The 21,011-nt window shown below is 33.8% G+C and overlaps 1 protein-coding gene across 12 annotated transcripts in view; it reads left to right on the forward strand.

The window, feature by feature from the left end:
• Window positions 1–21,011, forward strand: part of GRIN1 (glutamate ionotropic receptor NMDA type subunit 1) — a 120,024-nt gene that overhangs the window by 82,198 nt on the left and 16,815 nt on the right. For all 12 annotated transcript variants that reach the window (XR_012247439.1, XM_073640483.1, XM_073640484.1 and 9 more), the window contains 5 exons: window positions 189–307; window positions 569–681; window positions 1,267–1,415; window positions 2,630–2,787; window positions 3,866–4,027. Coding sequence is in view for 11 of the 12 variants with exons in the window: in XM_073640483.1 (XP_073496584.1) it covers window positions 189–307; window positions 569–681; window positions 1,267–1,415; window positions 2,630–2,787; window positions 3,866–4,027 (701 nt within the window). In the remaining variant the exon portion in view is untranslated. The remainder of the gene's footprint in view (window positions 1–188; window positions 308–568; window positions 682–1,266; window positions 1,416–2,629; window positions 2,788–3,865; window positions 4,028–21,011) is intronic.

The raw sequence follows: 21,011 nt of genomic DNA on the forward strand, positions 1-21,011 counted from the left end.
TAATTATATATGTAGAGCCTGTAAGACCTGGGCATCTTCTGTACATAATTATATATGTATAGCTGGTATATCCTGGGCATCTCCTGTATATAATTATATATGTATAGTTGGTATAACCTGGGTATTTCCTGTATATAGTTATATATGTATAGTATTAAATATAATAACAATAACTTCTATTGTTACAGGAAATCCCCAGGAGTACACTGGACTCATTTATGCAGCCTTTCCAGAGTACTCTATGGCTCCTGGTTGGCCTTTCTGTACACGTGGTGGCTGTTATGTTGTATCTACTTGACCGGTTCAGGTCAGTCTTACAGCTTGATTTGCAAACTTTATACTATTGAAATTACTTAAAGATCAATGATCCCTAGTATCATGTAACTCTACACATAATGTCCTAATGATTCCTCCAGTGCTGAGCCCTACATAAAGCCTCGCTTGTTGCGTCTCAATTATGGTCTGGAGTTCTCGACACCCTCTATAGCCTACTAACATGAATATCGATATTCTATATGTACGTGGTTTACCCAGGCTGACTTACCCAATGTAAAACTTTTAATTCCAGTCCGTTTGGTCGTTTCAAAGTGAACACTGAGGAGGAAGAGGAGGATGCTCTGACACTGTCTTCTGCTATGTGGTTCTCCTGGGGTGTCCTTCTGAACTCTGGAATTGGAGAAGGTGAATTTAATATATGTGATATAAGTAGATCTATTCATAATTAGTAGTAAGTATTTCCCATGTGTAGCTTGATATCGCCTCTTATTACTTGCCCCCTAGCACGCAGTCTATGGGGCTAATGCCATTTTCAATGTGACGCACAGGAGCAACTATCCAATGCTTACCATAAGGAAGGAAGCCGCTGTCAGATGAGAACTGCTCCTTTTCAATAACGTATTATTTTTACCAGTTCTGGCCACCAAGAGTTGTTTCTGACGTTGACTATCGGCATAGTCTTAATGTGTGTCTTATCATATTTATCTTTGGTATTCCCTGGACTTCTAGATTTCTTGCTGATAAAGTGTTTTTCAGCACACGGTCATTTATTAGTATAGTAATAAGTATAGTGCTACAGTAAATAATGTTGTAGCACTTGGCAGCCATGAATGCTTATTTCCCAGGATAGAACACAGAATTAAGTACCGGCAATCTGCTTCCCTGCATTATATTCTGCATTGTTAGCTCCCCCAGTAAGGATCAGAATCGAAATCATCGATAAAAATCAAATGTTCCCATGGCATAGATTAATGATGTCTTCTTTCACAGGGGCACCAAGAAGCTTCTCTGCCCGGATCTTGGGGATGGTATGGGCTGGATTTGCTATGATCATTGTAGCCTCCTACACTGCTAACCTGGCTGCCTTCCTGGTGCTGGACAGGCCGGAGGAAAGGATAACGGGGATCAATGACCCCCGGGTGAGTAATAGGACACAAAATATGGACACCAGGATACGACAGCAGAAAACAATAGATAGTGCATGAACCAATGGTGGATGCATTGAATGGCTTAAGGCTTTCTCACCACACTCCTGTTCCCCACTGCCAATCAGTGGCATGAGGCGGCGTAGGTTAGGAGCGGGTCTTGTAGACATGCCTAGCAAACTATTGTGGATGCACCCTTACAGTAAATGGGATGGGGTGAGATTTCCCGTTATCCTGTATCTAGAGAGGTGCGTCGGAGTTTAGATTGGCATCATTGCCCTTGTCATTGACTGATACAGGACATCAGACAGGAGCGGCTTAAATATCGAACACCATTCTCTAACAGGTACAGCACAATGTGACTGCCGAGCAGATAAGCCTCGCACGTTGTCTCCTCGTTGTGATTTATTATGTACGGGAAGGGAAATCCTTCCAAAGGGTCACAGAATTTCACTGTATATGAGACATTGGACAAGAGACTGGTTTCAAATAACAGAGTGTCGCTCCTTCAGGAGGACCCGGCACATTCGTACATCACATGGACATCCAGTTAAAATCTATGAGAATTGTGTAATGCTTCATTTGTTCTGTGGTGGCGCTGCAGGGAAAGTGAACACTTGCTGACAATTTCACTCGTAAATTACCACTGGGAGATGGGGAGATCTCAGAAGTTGGATTTGCAAGAGGGGGCTCTGCTCAAATTTGGCATAACAGAGCGATCAAAGACTCTAAAGAGAGAATCCATGTCAAACTCTGCCCCTCCTGTCCTGAAATAGCCAAAATACAGTGCTCCTTCAGTAAGATTTTAAAGGGTTGATCCCATTTTGTGGACCCCCAGTGATCCTGAGAATGGGGCTCTGCTGCCCCATATTGAATGAAGCAGAGGTGCACATGCTCAATCACTGCTCCGTTCATCGTCAATGGGACCTCTGGAAAAAGCAAAGTAAACCATTTGGCTATTTCCAACAGTCCAATAGACAATGAATGGAGCTGAGGTCGAGCATGTGCACCTCTGCTCCATTCACTATGGGGCTACAGAGCCCCGTTCTTGGATTGTCAGGACCAAATCCTATGGACAGAGAATAACTTATTTTTTTGTTGTTCCAAAGTTTTGGAAATTCCTAGCACAAAAAAACAAACTAACTCGTCCATTTCTACTACTTTGTCTTTTTTTTGCCTTTTGTATCATTTATTGTTTATCTCTGCAGCTTCGTAACCCCAGTGATAAGTTCATCTATGCCACGGTCAAGCAGAGCTCTGTGGACATTTACTTCAGGAGACAGGTGGAGCTGAGCACGATGTATCGGCATATGGAGAAACATAACTACGAGAGTGCAGCCGAAGCCATACAAGCAGTGCGCGATAAGTAAGTACCCCTCTGTCTATCACACTGCATTGTGGTCCTGCAGGAAACCTGTTGCACAAGTGAAATCCGAGAAATCCAGCTCTCTGCGTCCGGATACCGATAATAACGAGGAATGTAAACGGACAGCATTGCTCGCTTGAGGTTATTGTAGGGCTCTTACAGAAATGTGTGACAATACGTGGTAGAATGACATAGAGGTAGTGTCTGAGTGTGTCCCCTAGGGGGCACTGCATCCTATAATTGGAAACACTTGTTTATAATGCCCCGCCTAATCTCACATGAAATTTACTATCTAAATTCACAGATTTACCCACGGGATGTTATATAATGGTGGATGTATTTCTGGGTGTCTGATATTGAACCATATGTAGGCAAGATCATATTAAGGAATACAAATACTTTCAGATGGCGAATGCTACATGGAGGGCTTGATACAAATTTTGCATTGGAGCTGAAAATCTTCAAGTTAAAATGGTTGTCTGGGGGTGTCCCAGAGGTCTGACCCCAGTGATCATAAATCGCTAAGATATGTCTTTACTGTACAAGGTGGGATTACTACTCTAAAGAGGTTGTCCATAAAAAAACATACCAACCATCCACAAGATAGATGACAAATTTTTGATCACTGTTGTTCTGGCCACTGGGTCTCCTAATGATCACTAGAACGGGGGTCCGAAAGTCCCCTGTGTGAATGGAGCAATAATGAGCATTTGTGACCCTGATCTATTCACTGTCTGCAGCAGAGATGGGCACGCATTCGCCACTACTCCATTTAGAAAGCAGATTAACACCCCCATTGCCAGAATCAACCCTCATGTACTGTATCATCTATCCTATGTTATTTATGGGACAAGCCTTTAATTCTCTAAGAATAATGATTTTTTACTAATAACTTCAATTTACAGACGTAGTACATTCCCAGCATGCACAACACAACCACGGGATGCATTTTTGTAGCGAAACCTGATGTAGACATTTATAAGGGCATTTATCACAGACATTTATGGGATCTACAACCATCATAAAAAACAGGGTGCAGAGACGTTTTTCCTTGAGTTGTCCTTTTGGTCTCTCTCAGTAAACTCCACGCCTTCATCTGGGATTCTGCCGTACTGGAATTTGAGGCTTCCCAGAAGTGCGATCTGGTCACTACCGGAGAACTGTTCTTCCGTTCTGGTTTTGGAATCGGTATGAGAAAGGACAGTCCTTGGAAGCAGAACGTGTCCCTCAACATTCTCAAGTATGTTCCAGACTTATCTAAAGCTGCCAATCACTAGTCTACCGATATCAACAGAGATTCAAAAGTTCAATATCTGTAATGCTAACTAAGTGTAAAAATACAGCTCTCACTAAATACCTTATTGATCTAAATATCACTTTTTTCATGCCTCTAGACAAAGCACAGATTTCACTCAACACATACAAGAATATAGCTACTATAATACTGCCCCTATGTACAAGAATATAACTACTATAATACTGCTCCCTACGTACAAGAATATAACTACTATAATACTGCCCCCTATGTACAAGAATATAACTACTATAATACTGCCCCCTATGTACAAGAATATAACTACTATAATACTGCCTCCTATGTACACGAATATAACTACTATAATACTGCCCCTATGTACAAGAATATAACTACTATAATACTGCCCCCTAGGTACAAGAATATAACTACTATAATATCACCCCCTATGTACAAGAATATAGCTACTACAATATCACCCCCTTTGTATAAGAATATAGCTACTATAATACTGCCACATGTACAAAAATATAACTACTATAATACTGCCCCTATGTACAAGAATATAATTACTATAATACTGCCCCCTATGTACAAGAATATAACTACTATAATACTGTCCCTATGTAAAAGAATATAACTTCTATAATACTGCCCATATGTACAAGAATATACCTACTACAATACTGCCCCTATGTACAAGAATATAACTAGTATAATACTGCCTCCCTATGTACAAGAATATAATTACTATAATACTGCCCCCTATGTACAAGAATATAACTACTATAATACTGTCTCTATGTACAAGAATATAACTACTATAATACTGCCCATATGTACAAGAATATACCTACTATAATACTGCCCCTATGTACAAGAATATAACTAGTATAATACTGCCCCCTATGTACAAGAATATAACTAGTATAATAATGCCTCCCTATGTACAAGAATATAAGTACTAAAATACTGCCCCTATGTACAAGAATATAATACTACAATACTGCCCCCTATGTACAAGAATATAACTACTATAATACTGCCCCATGTACAAAAATATAACTACTATAATACTGCCCCTATGTACAAGAATATAATTACTATAATACTGCCCCTATGTACAAGAATATAACTAATATAATACTGTCCCTATGTACAAGAATATAACTACTATAATACTGCCCATATGTACAAGAATATACCTACTATAATACTGCCCCTATGTACAAGAATAGAACTACTATAATACCTCCCCTATGTACAAGAATATAACTACTATAATACTGCCCCTATATACAAGAATATAACTACTATAATACTGCCCCTATGTACAAGAATATAACTACTATAATACTGCCCCCTATGTACAAGATATAACTACTACAATACTGCCTCCTATGTACTAGAATATAACGAATATAATACTGCTCCTATGTACAAGAATCTAACTACTATAATACTGCCCCTATGTACGAGAATATAATACTACAATACTGCCCCCTATGTACAAGAATATAACTACTATAATACTACCCCTATGTACAAGAATGTAACTACAATAATACTGCCTCCTATGCACAAGAATATAACTACTATAATACCACCCCCTATGTGCAAGAATATAACTTCTATAATACCGCCCCCTATGTACAAGAATATAACTTCTATAATACCGCCCCCTATGTACAAGAATATAACTTCTATAATACCGCCCCTATGTACAAGAATATAACTACTATAATACCACCCCCTATGTACAAGAATATAACTTCTATAATACCGCCCCCTATGTACAAGAATATAACTTCTATAATACCGCCCCCTATGTACAAGAATATAACTTCTATAATACCGCCCCCTATGTATAAGAATAGAACTACTATAATACCGCCCCTATATACAAGAATATAACTACTATAATACCACCCCCTATGTACAAGAATAAAACTTCTATAATACCGCCCCCTATGTACAAGAATATAACTTCTATAATACTGCCCCCTATGTACAAGAATATAACTACCATAATATCGCCCTCTATGTACAAGAATATAACTACTATAATACTGCCCCTATGTACAAGAATATAATACTACAATACTGCCCCCTATGTACAAGAATATAGCTACTATAATACTGCCCCTATGTACAAGAATATAACTACTATAATATCGCCCCCTATGTACAAAAATATAACTTCTATAATACTGCCCTTATGTACAACAATATAACTACTATAATACTGCCCCCTATGTACAAGAATATAGCTTTTATAATACTGCCCCTATGTACAAGAATATAACCACTATAATACTGCCCCCATGTACAAGAATATAGCTTCTATAATACTGCCCCCTGTGTATAAAAATATAACTACTATGATACTGTCTCTATGTACAAGAATATAGCTTCTATAATATTGCCCCCTATGTACAAGAATATATCTACTATAATACTGCCCCCTATGTACAAGAATATAACTACTATAATACTGCCCCCTGTGTATAAGAATATAACTACTATGATACTGTCTCTATGTACAAGAATATAGCTTCTATAATATTGCCCCCTATGTACAAGAATATATCTACTATAATACTGCCCCCTATGTACAAGAATATAACTACTATAATACTGCCCCCTGTGTATAAGAATATAACTACTATGATACTGCCCCCTATGTACAAGAATATAACTACTATAATACCACCCCCTATATACAAGAATATAGGTACTATAATACTGCCCCTATGTACAAGAATATAACTACTATAATACCGCCCCCTATGTACAAGAATATAACTACTATAATACCGCCCCTATGTACAAGAATATAACTACTATAATACCGCCCCTATGTACAAGAATATAACTACTATAATACCACCCCCTATGTACAAGAATATAACTTCTATAATACCGCCCCCTATGTACAAGAATATAACTTCTATAATACCGCCCCCTATGTACAAGAATATAACTTCTATAATACCGCCCCCTATGTACAAGAATAGAACTACTATAATACCGCCCCTATGTACAAGAATATAACTACTATAATACCACCCCCTATGTACAAGAATATAACTTCTATAATACCGCCCCCTATGTACAAGAATATAACTTCTATAATACTGCCCCCTATGTACAAGAATATAACTACCATAATATCGCCCTCTATGTACAAGAATATAACTACTATAATACTGCCCCTATGTACAAGAATATAATACTACAATACTGCCCCCTATGTACAAGAATATAGCTACTATAATACTGCCCCTATGTACAAGAATATAACTACTATAATATCGCCCCCTATGTACAAAAATATAACTTCTATAATACTGCCCTTATGTACAACAATATAACTACTATAATACTGCCCCCTATGTACAAGAATATAGCTTTTATAATACTGCCCCTATGTACAAGAATATAGCTTCTATAATACTGCCCCTACGTACAAGAATATAACTACTATAATATTGCCCCCATGTACAAGAATATAGCTTCTATAATACTGCCCCCTGTGTATAAAAATATAACTACTATGATACTGTCTCTATGTACAAGAATATAGCTTCTATAATATTGCCCCCTATGTACAAGAATATATCTACTATAATACTGCCCACTATGTACAAGAATATAACTACTATAATACTGCCCCCTGTGTATAAGAATATAACTACTATGATACTGTCTCTATGTACAAGAATATAGCTTCTATAATATTGCCCCCTATGTACAAGAATATATCTACTATAATACTGCCCCCTATGTACAAGAATATAACTACTATAATACTGCCCGTGTGTATAAGAATATAACTACTATGATACTGCCCCCTATGTACAAGAATATAACTACTATAATAACTTCCCCCTATGTACAAGAATATAGCTTCTATAATACTGCTCCTATGTACAAGAATATAGCTTCTATAATACTGCCTCCTATGTACAAGAATATAATTGCTATAATACTGCGCCCTATGTACAAGAATATAACTACTATAATAACTTCCCCCTTTGTACAAGAATATAACTACTATAATACTGCCCCTATGTGCAAGAATATAACTACTATAATAACTTCCCCCTTTGTACAAGAATATAACTACTATAATACTGCCCCTATGTGCAAGAATATAACTACTATAATATCCCCCTATGTACAAGAATATAGCTACTATAATACTGCCGCTATGTACAAGAATATAACTACTATAATACCGCCCCCTATGTACAAGAATATAACTACTATAATACTGCCTCCTATGTACAAGAATATAACTACTATAATACTACTTTTATGTACAAGAATATAACAACTATAATAACTTCCCCTTATATACAAGAATATAACTACCATAATACTGCTCCTATATACAAGAATATAACTACTATAATACTGCCCCCTATGTACAAGAATATAACTACTATAATACTGCCCCCTATGTACAAGAATATAACTACTATAATACTGCCCCCTATGTACAAGAATATAACTACTATAATACTGCCCCCTATGTACAAGAATATAAATACTATAATACAGCCCCTATGTACAAGAATATAACTACTATAATACTGCCCCCTATGTACAAGAATACAACTACTATAATACTGCCCCCTATGTACAAGAATATAACTACTATAATAACTTCCCCCTATGTACAAGAATATAGCTTCTATAATACTGCTCCTATGTACAAGAATATAGCTTCTATAATACTGCCTCCTATGTACAAGAATATAACTACTATAATACTGCTCCTATGTACAAAAATATAACTACTATAATACTGTCCCTATGTACAAGAATATAACTGCTATAATACTACGCCCTATGTACAAGAATATAACTACTATAATAACTTCCCCCTTTGTACAAGAATATAACTACTATAATACTGCCCCTATGTACAAGAATATAACTACTATAATATCCCCCTATGTACAAGAATATAGCTACTATAATACTGCCCCTATGTACAAAAATATAACTACTATAATACCGCCCCCTATGTACAAGAATGTAACTACTATAATATTGCCTCCTATGTACAAGAATATAACTACTATAATACTACTTTTATGCGCAAGAATATAACAACTATAATAACTTCCCCTTATATACAAGAATATAACTACTATAATACTGCTCCTATGTACAAGAATATAACTACTATAATGCTGCCCCCTATGTACAAGAATATAACTAGTATAATACTGCCCCCTATGTACAAGAATATAACTACTATAATACTGCCCCCTATGTACAAGAATATAACTACTATAATACAGCCCCTATGTACAAGAATATAACTACTATAATACTGCCCCCTATGTACAAGAATACAACTACTATAATATTGCCCCTATGTACAAGAATATAACTACTATAATACAGCCCCTATGTACAAGAATATAACTACTATAATACTGCCCCCTATGTACAAGAATATAACTACCATAATATCGCCCCCTATGTACAAGAATATAACTACTATAATACTGCCCCTATGTACAAGAATATAATACTATAATACTGCCCCTATGTACAAGAATATAACTACTATAATATCGCCCCCTATGTACAAAAATATAACTTCTATAATACTGCCCTTATGTACAACAATATAACTATTATAATACTGCCCCCTATGTACAAGAATATAGCTTTTATAATACTGCCCCTATGTACAAGAATATAGCTTCTATAATACTGCCCCTATGTACAAGAATATAACTACTATAATACTGCCCCCATGTACAAGAATATAGCTTCTATAATACTGCCCCCTGTGTATAAGAATATAACTACTATGATACTGTCTCTATGTACAAGAATATAGCTTCTATAATATTGCCCCCTATGTACAAGAATATATCTACTATAATACTGCCCCCTATGTACAAGAATATAACTACTATAATACTGCCCCCTGTGTATAAGAATATAACTACTATGATACTGCCCCTATGTACAAGAATATAGCTTCTATAATACTGCCCCTGTGTACAAGAATATAACTGCTATAATACTGCCCCCTATGTACAAGAATATAACTACTATAATAACTTCCCCCTATGTACAAGAATATAACTTCTATAATACTGCCCCCTATGTACAAGAATATAACTAATATAATAACTTCCCCCTATGTACAAGAATATAGCTTCTATAATACTGCTCCTATGTACAAGAATATAGCTTCTATAATACTGCCTCCTATGTACAAGAATATAACTACTATAATACTGCTCCTATGTACAAGAATATAACTACTATAATACTGTCCCTATGTACAAGAATATAACTGCTATAATACTGCGCCCTATGTACAAGAATATAACTACTATAATAACTTCCCCCTTTGTACAAGAATATAACTACTATAATACTGCCCCTATGTACAAGAATATAACTACTATAATATCCCCCTATGTACAAGAATACAGCTACTATAATACTGCCCCTATGTACAAGAATATAACTACTATAATACCGCCCCCTATGTACAAGAATATAACTACTATAATACTGCCTCCTATGTACAAGAATATAACTACTATAATACTACTTTTATGTACAAGAATATAACAACTATAATAACTTCCCCTTATATACAAGAATATAACTACTATAATACTGCTCCTATGTACAAGAATATAACTACTATAATACTGCCCCCTATGTACAAGAATATAACTACTATAATACTGCCCCCTATGTACAAGAATATAACTACTATAATACTGCCCCCTATGTACAAGAATATAACTACTATAATACAGCCCCTATGTACAAGAATATAACTACTATAATACTGCCCCCTATGTACAAGAATACAACTACTATAATAATGCCCCCTATGTACAAGAATATAACTACTATAATAACTTCCCCCTATGTACAAGAATATAGCTTCTATAATACTGCTCCTATGTACAAGAATATAGCTTCTATAATACTGCCTCCTATGTACAAGACTATAACTACTATGATACTGTCTCTATGTACAAGAATATAGCTTCTATAATATTGCCCCCTATGTACAAGAATATATCTACTATAATACTGCCCCCTATGTACAAGAATATAACTACTATAATACTGCCCCCTGTGTATAAGAATATAACTACTATGATACTGCCCCTATGTACAAGAATATAGCTTCTATAATACTGCCCCCTGTGTATAAGAATATAACTACTATGATACTGTCTCTATGTACAAGAATATAGCTTCTATAATATTGCCCCCTATGTACAAGAATATATCTACTATAATACTGCCCCCTATGTACAAGAATATAACTACTATAATACTGCCCCCTGTGTATAAGAATATAACTACTATGATACTGCCCCTATGTACAAGAATATAGCTTCTATAATACTGCCTCCTATGTACAAGAATATAACTACTATGATACTGTCTCTATGTACAAGAATATAGCTTCTATAATATTGCCCCCTATGTACAAGAATATATCTACTATAATACTGCCCCCTATGTACAAGAATATAACTACTATAATACTGCCCCCTATGTACAAGAATACAACTACTATAATATTGCCCCTATGTACAAGAATATAACTACTATAATACAGCCCCTATGTACAAGAATATAACTACTATAATACTGCCCCCTATGTACAAGAATATAACTACCATAATATCGCCCCCTATGTACAAGAATATAACTACTATAATACTGCCCCTATGTACAAGAATATAATACTATAATACTGCCCCTATGTACAAGAATATAACTACTATAATATCGCCCCCTATGTACAAAAATATAACTTCTATAATACTGCCCTTATGTACAACAATATAACTATTATAATACTGCCCCCTATGTACAAGAATATAGCTTTTATAATACTGCCCCTATGTACAAGAATATAGCTTCTATAATACTGCCCCTATGTACAAGAATATAACTACTATAATACTGCCCCCATGTACAAGAATATAGCTTCTATAATACTGCCCCCTGTGTATAAGAATATAACTACTATGATACTGTCTCTATGTACAAGAATATAGCTTCTATAATATTGCCCCCTATGTACAAGAATATATCTACTATAATACTGCCCCCTATGTACAAGAATATAACTACTATAATACTGCCCCCTGTGTATAAGAATATAACTACTATGATACTGCCCCTATGTACAAGAATATAGCTTCTATAATACTGCCCCTGTGTACAAGAATATAACTGCTATAATACTGCCCCCTATGTACAAGAATATAACTACTATAATAACTTCCCCCTATGTACAAGAATATAACTTCTATAATACTGCCCCCTATGTACAAGAATATAACTAATATAATAACTTCCCCCTATGTACAAGAATATAGCTTCTATAATACTGCTCCTATGTACAAGAATATAGCTTCTATAATACTGCCTCCTATGTACAAGAATATAACTACTATAATACTGCTCCTATGTACAAGAATATAACTACTATAATACTGTCCCTATGTACAAGAATATAACTGCTATAATACTGCGCCCTATGTACAAGAATATAACTACTATAATAACTTCCCCCTTTGTACAAGAATATAACTACTATAATACTGCCCCTATGTACAAGAATATAACTACTATAATATCCCCCTATGTACAAGAATACAGCTACTATAATACTGCCCCTATGTACAAGAATATAACTACTATAATACCGCCCCCTATGTACAAGAATATAACTACTATAATACTGCCTCCTATGTACAAGAATATAACTACTATAATACTACTTTTATGTACAAGAATATAACAACTATAATAACTTCCCCTTATATACAAGAATATAACTACTATAATACTGCTCCTATGTACAAGAATATAACTACTATAATACTGCCCCCTATGTACAAGAATATAACTACTATAATACTGCCCCCTATGTACAAGAATATAACTACTATAATACTGCCCCCTATGTACAAGAATATAACTACTATAATACAGCCCCTATGTACAAGAATATAACTACTATAATACTGCCCCCTATGTACAAGAATACAACTACTATAATAATGCCCCCTATGTACAAGAATATAACTACTATAATAACTTCCCCCTATGTACAAGAATATAGCTTCTATAATACTGCTCCTATGTACAAGAATATAGCTTCTATAATACTGCCTCCTATGTACAAGACTATAACTACTATGATACTGTCTCTATGTACAAGAATATAGCTTCTATAATATTGCCCCCTATGTACAAGAATATATCTACTATAATACTGCCCCCTATGTACAAGAATATAACTACTATAATACTGCCCCCTGTGTATAAGAATATAACTACTATGATACTGCCCCTATGTACAAGAATATAGCTTCTATAATACTGCCCCCTGTGTATAAGAATATAACTACTATGATACTGTCTCTATGTACAAGAATATAGCTTCTATAATATTGCCCCCTATGTACAAGAATATATCTACTATAATACTGCCCCCTATGTACAAGAATATAACTACTATAATACTGCCCCCTGTGTATAAGAATATAACTACTATGATACTGCCCCTATGTACAAGAATATAGCTTCTATAATACTGCCTCCTATGTACAAGAATATAACTACTATGATACTGTCTCTATGTACAAGAATATAGCTTCTATAATATTGCCCCCTATGTACAAGAATATATCTACTATAATACTGCCCCCTATGTACAAGAATATAACTACTATAATACTGCCCCCTGTGTATAAGAATATAACTACTATAATACTGCCCCCATGTACAAGAATATAGCTTCTATAATACTGCCCCCTGTGTATAAGAATATAACTACTATGATACTGTCTCTATGTACAAGAATATAGCTTCTATAATATTGCCCCCTATGTACAAGAATATATCTACTATAATACTGCCCCCTATGTACAAGAATATAACTACTATAATACTGCCCCTTGTGTGTAAGAATATAACTACTATGATACTGCTCCTATGTACAAGAATATAGCTTCTATAATACTGCCCCTATGTACAAGAATATAACTGCTATAATACTGCCCCCTATGTACAAGAATATAACTACTATAATAACTTCCCCCTATGTACAAGAATATAACTTCTATAATACTGCCCCCTATGTACAAGAATATAACTACTATAATAACTTCCCCCTATGTACAAGAATATAGCTTCTATAATACTGCTCCTATGTACAAGAATATAGCTTCTATAATACTGCCTCCTATGTACAAGAATATAACTACTATAATACTGCTCCTATGTAGAAGAATATAACTACTATAATACTGTCCCTATGTACAAGAATGTAACTGCTATAATACTGCGCCCTATGTACAAGAATATAACTACTATAATAACTTCCCCCTTTGTACAAGAATATAACTACTATAATACTGCCCCTATGTACAAGAATATAACTACTATAATATCCCCCTATGTACAAGAATACAGCTACTATAATACTGCCCCTATGTACAAGAATATAACTACTATAATACCGCCCCCTATGTACAAGAATATAACTACTATAATACTGCCTCCTATGTACAAGAATATAACTACTATAATACTACTTTTATGTACAAGAATATAACAACTATAATAACTTCCCCTTATATACAAGAATATAACTACTATAATACTGCTCCTATGTACAAGAATATAACTACTATAATACTGCCCCCTATGTACAAGAATATAACTACTATAATACTGCCCCCTATGTACAAGAATATAACTACTATAATACTAACCCCTATGTACAAGAATATAACTACTATAATACAGCCCCTATGTACAAGAATATAACTACTATAATACTGCCCCCTATGTACAAGAATACAACTACTATAATACTGCCCCCTATGTACAAGAATATAACTACTATAATAACTTCCCCCTATGTACAAGAATATAGCTTCTATAATACTGCTCCTATGTACAAGAATATAGCTTCTATAATACTGCCTCCTATGTACAAGAATATAACTACTATAATACTGCTCCTATGTACAAGAATATAACTACTATAATACTGTCCCTATGTACAAGAATATAACTGCTATAATACTGCGCCCTATGTACAAGAATATAACTACTATAATAACTTTCCCCTTTGTGGAAGAATATAACTACTATAATACTGCCCCTATGTACAAGAATATAACTACTATAATATCCCCCTATGTACAAGAATATAGCTACTATAATACTGCCCCTATGTACAAGAATATAACTACTATAATACCGCCCCCTATGTACAAGAATATAACTACTATAATACTGCCTCCTATGTACAAGAATATAACTACTATAATACTACTTTTATGCACAAGAATATAACAACTATAATAACTTCCCCTTATATACAAGAATATAACTACTATAATACTGCTCCTATATACAAGAATATAACTACTATAATACTGCTCCTATGTACAAGAATATAACTACTATAATACTGCCCCCTATGTACAAGAATATAACTACTATAATACTGCCCCCAATGTACAAGAATATAACTAGTATAATACTTCCCCCTAAGTACAAGAATATAACTACTATAATACTGCCCCCTATGTACAAGAATATAACTACTATAATACTGCTCCTATGTACAAGAATATAACTACTATAATACTGTCCCTATGTACAAGAATATAACTGCTATAATACTGCGCCCTATGTACAAGAATATAACTACTATAATAACTTCCCCCTTTGTACAAGAATATAACTACTATAATACTGACCCTATGTACAAGAATATAATTACTATAATATCCCCCTATGTACAGGAATATAGCTACTATAATACTGCCCCTATGTACAAGAATATAACTACTATAATACCGCCCCCTATGTACAAGAATATAACTACTATAATACTGCCTCCTATGTACAAGAATATAACTACTATAATACTACTTTTATGTACAAGAATATAACAACTATAATAACTTCCCCTTATTTACAAGAATATAACTACTATAATACTGCTCCTATGTACAAGAATATAACTACTATAATACTACTTTTATGCACAAGAATATAACAACTATAATAACTTCCCCTTATATACAAGAATATAACTACTATAATACTGGTCCTATATACAAGAATATAACTACTATAATACTGCTCCTATGTACAAGAATATAACTACTATAATACTGCCCCCTATGTACAAGAATATAACTACTATAATACTGCCCCCAATGTACAAGAATATAACTAGTATAATACTTCCCCCTAAGTACAAGAATATAACTACTATAATACTGCCCCCTATGTACAAGAATATAACTACTATAATACTGCTCCTATGTACAAGAATATAACTACTATAATACTGTCCCTATGTACAAGAATATAACTGCTATAATACTGCGCCCTATGTACAAGAATATAACTACTATAATAACTTCCCCCTTTGTACAAGAATATAACTACTATAATACTGCCCCTATGTACAAGAATATAATTACTATAATATCCCCCTATGTACAAGAATATAGCTACTATAATGCTGCCGCTATGTACAAGAATATAACTACTATAATACCGCCCCCTATGTACAAGAATATAACTACTATAATACTGCCTCCTATGTACAAGAATATAACTACTATAATACTACTTTTATGTACAAGAATATAACAACTATAACTTCCCCTTATTTACAAGAATATAACTACTATAATACTGCTCCTATGTACAAGAATATAACTACTATAATACTGCCCCCTATGTACAAGAATATAACTACTATAATACTGCCCCCTATGTACAAGAATATAACTACTATAATACTGCCCCCTATGTACAAGAATATAACTACTATAATACTGCCCCCTATGTACAAGAATATAACTACTATAATACAGCACCTATGTACAAGAATATAACTACTATAATACTGCCCCCTATGTACAAGAATACAACTACTATAATACTGCTCCTATGTACAAGAATATAACTACTATAATACTGCCCCTATGTACAAGAATATAACTACTGTAATACTGCTCCTATGTACAAGAATATAACTATTATAATACTGCTCCCTAAGTACAAGAATATAACTACTATAATACTGCCCCCTATGTACAAGAATATAACTACTATAATACTGCTCCTATGTACAAGAATATAACTACTATAATACCGCCCCCTATGTACAAGAATATAACTACTATAATACTGCCTCCTATGTACAAGAATATAACTACTATAATACTACTTTTATGTACAAGAATATAACTACTATAATACTGCCCCCTATGTACAAGAATATAACTACTATAATACTGCCCCCTATGTACAAGAATATAACTACTATAATACTGCCGCCTATGTACAAGAATATAACTACTATAATACAGCCCCTATGTACAAGAATATAACTACTATAATACTGCCCCCTATGTACAAGAATACAACTACTATAATAATGCCCCCTATGTACAAGAATATAACTACTATAATAACTTCCCCCTATGTACAAGGATATAGCTTATATAATACTGCTCCTATGTACAAGAATATAGCTTCTATAATACTGCCTCCTATGTACAAGACTATAACTACTATGATACTGTCTCTATGTACAAGAATATAGCTTCTATAATATTGCCCCCTATGTACAAGAATATATCTACTATAATACTGCCCCCTATGTACAAGAATATAACTACTTTTATACTGCCCCCTGTGTATAAGAATATAACTACTATGATACTGCCCCTATGTACAAGAATATAGCTTCTATAATACTGCCCCCTGTGTATAAGAATATAACTACTATGATACTGTCTCTATGTACAAGAATATAGCTTCTATAATATTGCCCCCTATGTACAAGAATATATCTACTATAATACTGCCCCCTATGTACAAGAATATAACTACTATAATACTGCCCCCTGTGTATAAGAATATAACTACTATGATACTGCCCCTATGTACAAGAATATAGCTTCTATAATACTGCCTCCTATGTACAAGAATATAACTACTATGATACTGTCTCTATGTACAAGAATATAGCTTCTATAATATTGCCCCCTATGTACAAGAATATATCTACTATAATACTGCCCCCTATGTACAAGAATATAACTACTATAATACTGCCCCCTGTGTATAAGAATATAACTACTATAATACTGCCCCATGTACAAGAATATAGCTTCTATAATACTGCCCCCTGTGTATAAGAATATAACTACTATGATACTGTCTCTATGTACAAGAATATAGCTTCTATAATATTGCCCCCTATGTACAAGAATATATCTACTATAATACTGCCCCCTATGTACAAGAATATAACTACTATAATACTGCCCCTTGTGTGTAAGAATATAACTACTATGATACTGCTCCTATGTACAAGAATATAGCTTCTATAATACTGCCCCTATGTACAAGAATATAACTGCTATAATACTGCCCCCTATGTACAAGAATATAACTACTATAATAACTTCCCCCTATGTACAAGAATATAGCTTCTATAATACTGCTCCTATGTACAAGAATATAGCTTCTATAATACTGCCTCCTATGTACAAGAATATAACTACTATAATACTGCTCCTATGTACAAGAATATAACTACTATAATACTGTCCCTATGTACAAGAATATAACTGCTATAATACTGCGCCCTATGTACAAGAATATAACTACTATAATAACTTTCCCCTTTGTGGAAGAATATAACTACTATAATACTGCCCCTATGTACAAGAATATAACTACTATAATATCCCCCTATGTACAAGAATATAGCTACTATAATACTGCCCCTATGTACAAGAATATAACTACTATAATACCGCCCCCTATGTACAAGAATATAACTACTATAATACTGCCTCCTATGTACAAGAATATAACTACTATAATACTACTTTTATGCACAAGAATATAACTATAATAACTTCCCCTTATATACAAGAATATAACTACTATAATACTGCTCCTATATACAAGAATATAACTACTATAATACTGCTCCTATGTACAAGAATATAACTACTATAATACTGCCCCCTATGTACAAGAATATAACTACTATAATACTGCCCCCAATGTACAAGAATATAACTAGTATAATACTTCCCCCTAAGTACAAGAATATAACTACTATAATACTGCCCCCTATGTACAAGAATATAACTACTATAATACTGCTCCTATGTACAAGAATATAACTACTATAATACTGTCCCTATGTACAAGAATATAACTGCTATAATACTGCGCCCTATGTACAAGAATATAACTACTATAATAACTTCCCCCTTTGTACAAGAATATAACTACTATAATACTGACCCTATGTACAAGAATATAATTACTATAATATCCCCCTATGTACAGGAATATAGCTACTATAATACTGCCCCTATGTACAAGAATATAACTACTATAATACCGCCCCCTATGTACAAGAATATAACTACTATAATACTGCCTCCTATGTACAAGAATATAACTACTATAATACTACTTTTATGTACAAGAATATAACAACTATAATAACTTCCCCTTATTTACAAGAATATAACTACTATAATACTGCTCCTATGTACAAGAATATAACTACTATAATACTACTTTTATGCACAAGAATATAACAACTATAATAACTTCCCCTTATATACAAGAATATAACTACTATAATACTGCTCCTATATACAAGAATATAACTACTATAATACTGCTCCTATGTACAAGAATATAACTACTATAATACTGCCCCCTATGTACAAGAATATAACTACTATAATACTGCCCCCAATGTACAAGAATATAACTAGTATAATACTTCCCCCTAAGTACAAGAATATAACTACTATAATACTGCCCCCTATGTACAAGAATATAACTACTATAATACTGCTCCTATGTACAAGAATATAACTACTATAATACTGTCCCTATGTACAAGAATATAACTGCTATAATACTGCGCCCTATGTACAAGAATATAACTACTATAATAACTTCCCCCTTTGTACAAGAATATAACTACTATAATACTGCCCCTATGTACAAGAATATAATTACTATAATATCCCCCTATGTACAAGAATATAGCTACTATAATGCTGCCCCTATGTACAAGAATATAACTACTATAATACCGCCCCCTATGTACAAGAATATAACTACTATAATACTGCCTCCTATGTACAAGAATATAACTACTATAATACTACTTTTATGTACAAGAATATAACAACTATAATAACTTCCCCTTATTTACAAGAATATAACTACTATAATACTGCTCCTATGTACAAGAATATAACTACTATAATACTGCCCCCTATGTACAAGAATATAACTACTATAATACTGCCCCCTATGTACAAGAATATAACTACTATAATACTGCCCCCTATGTACAAGAATATAACTACTATAATACTGCCCCCTATGTACAAGAATATAACTACTATAATACAGCACCTATGTACAAGAATATAACTACTATAATACTGCCCCCTATGTACAAGAATACAACTACTATAATACTGCTCCTATGTACAAGAATATAACTACTATAATACTGCCCCTATGTACAAGAATATAACTACTGTAATACTGCTCCTATGTACAAGAATATAACTATTATAATACTGCTCCCTAAGTACAAGAATATAACTACTATAATACTGCCCCCTATGTACAAGAATATAACTACTTTAATACTGCTCCTATGTACAAGAATATAACTACTATAATACCGCCCCCTATGTACAAGAATATAACTACTATAATACTGCCTCCTATGTACAAGAATATAACTACTATAATACTACTTTTATGTACAAGAATATAACTACTATAATACTGCCCCCTATGTACAAGAATATAACTACTATAATACTGCCCCCTATGT

This window comes from Phyllobates terribilis, unplaced genomic scaffold (genome assembly GCF_046119375.1).
Source record: "Phyllobates terribilis strain yellow unplaced genomic scaffold, ASM4611937v1 Scaffold_7__3_contigs__length_470593459, whole genome shotgun sequence".
NCBI classification, from domain to species: Eukaryota; Metazoa; Chordata; class Amphibia; order Anura; family Dendrobatidae; genus Phyllobates; species Phyllobates terribilis.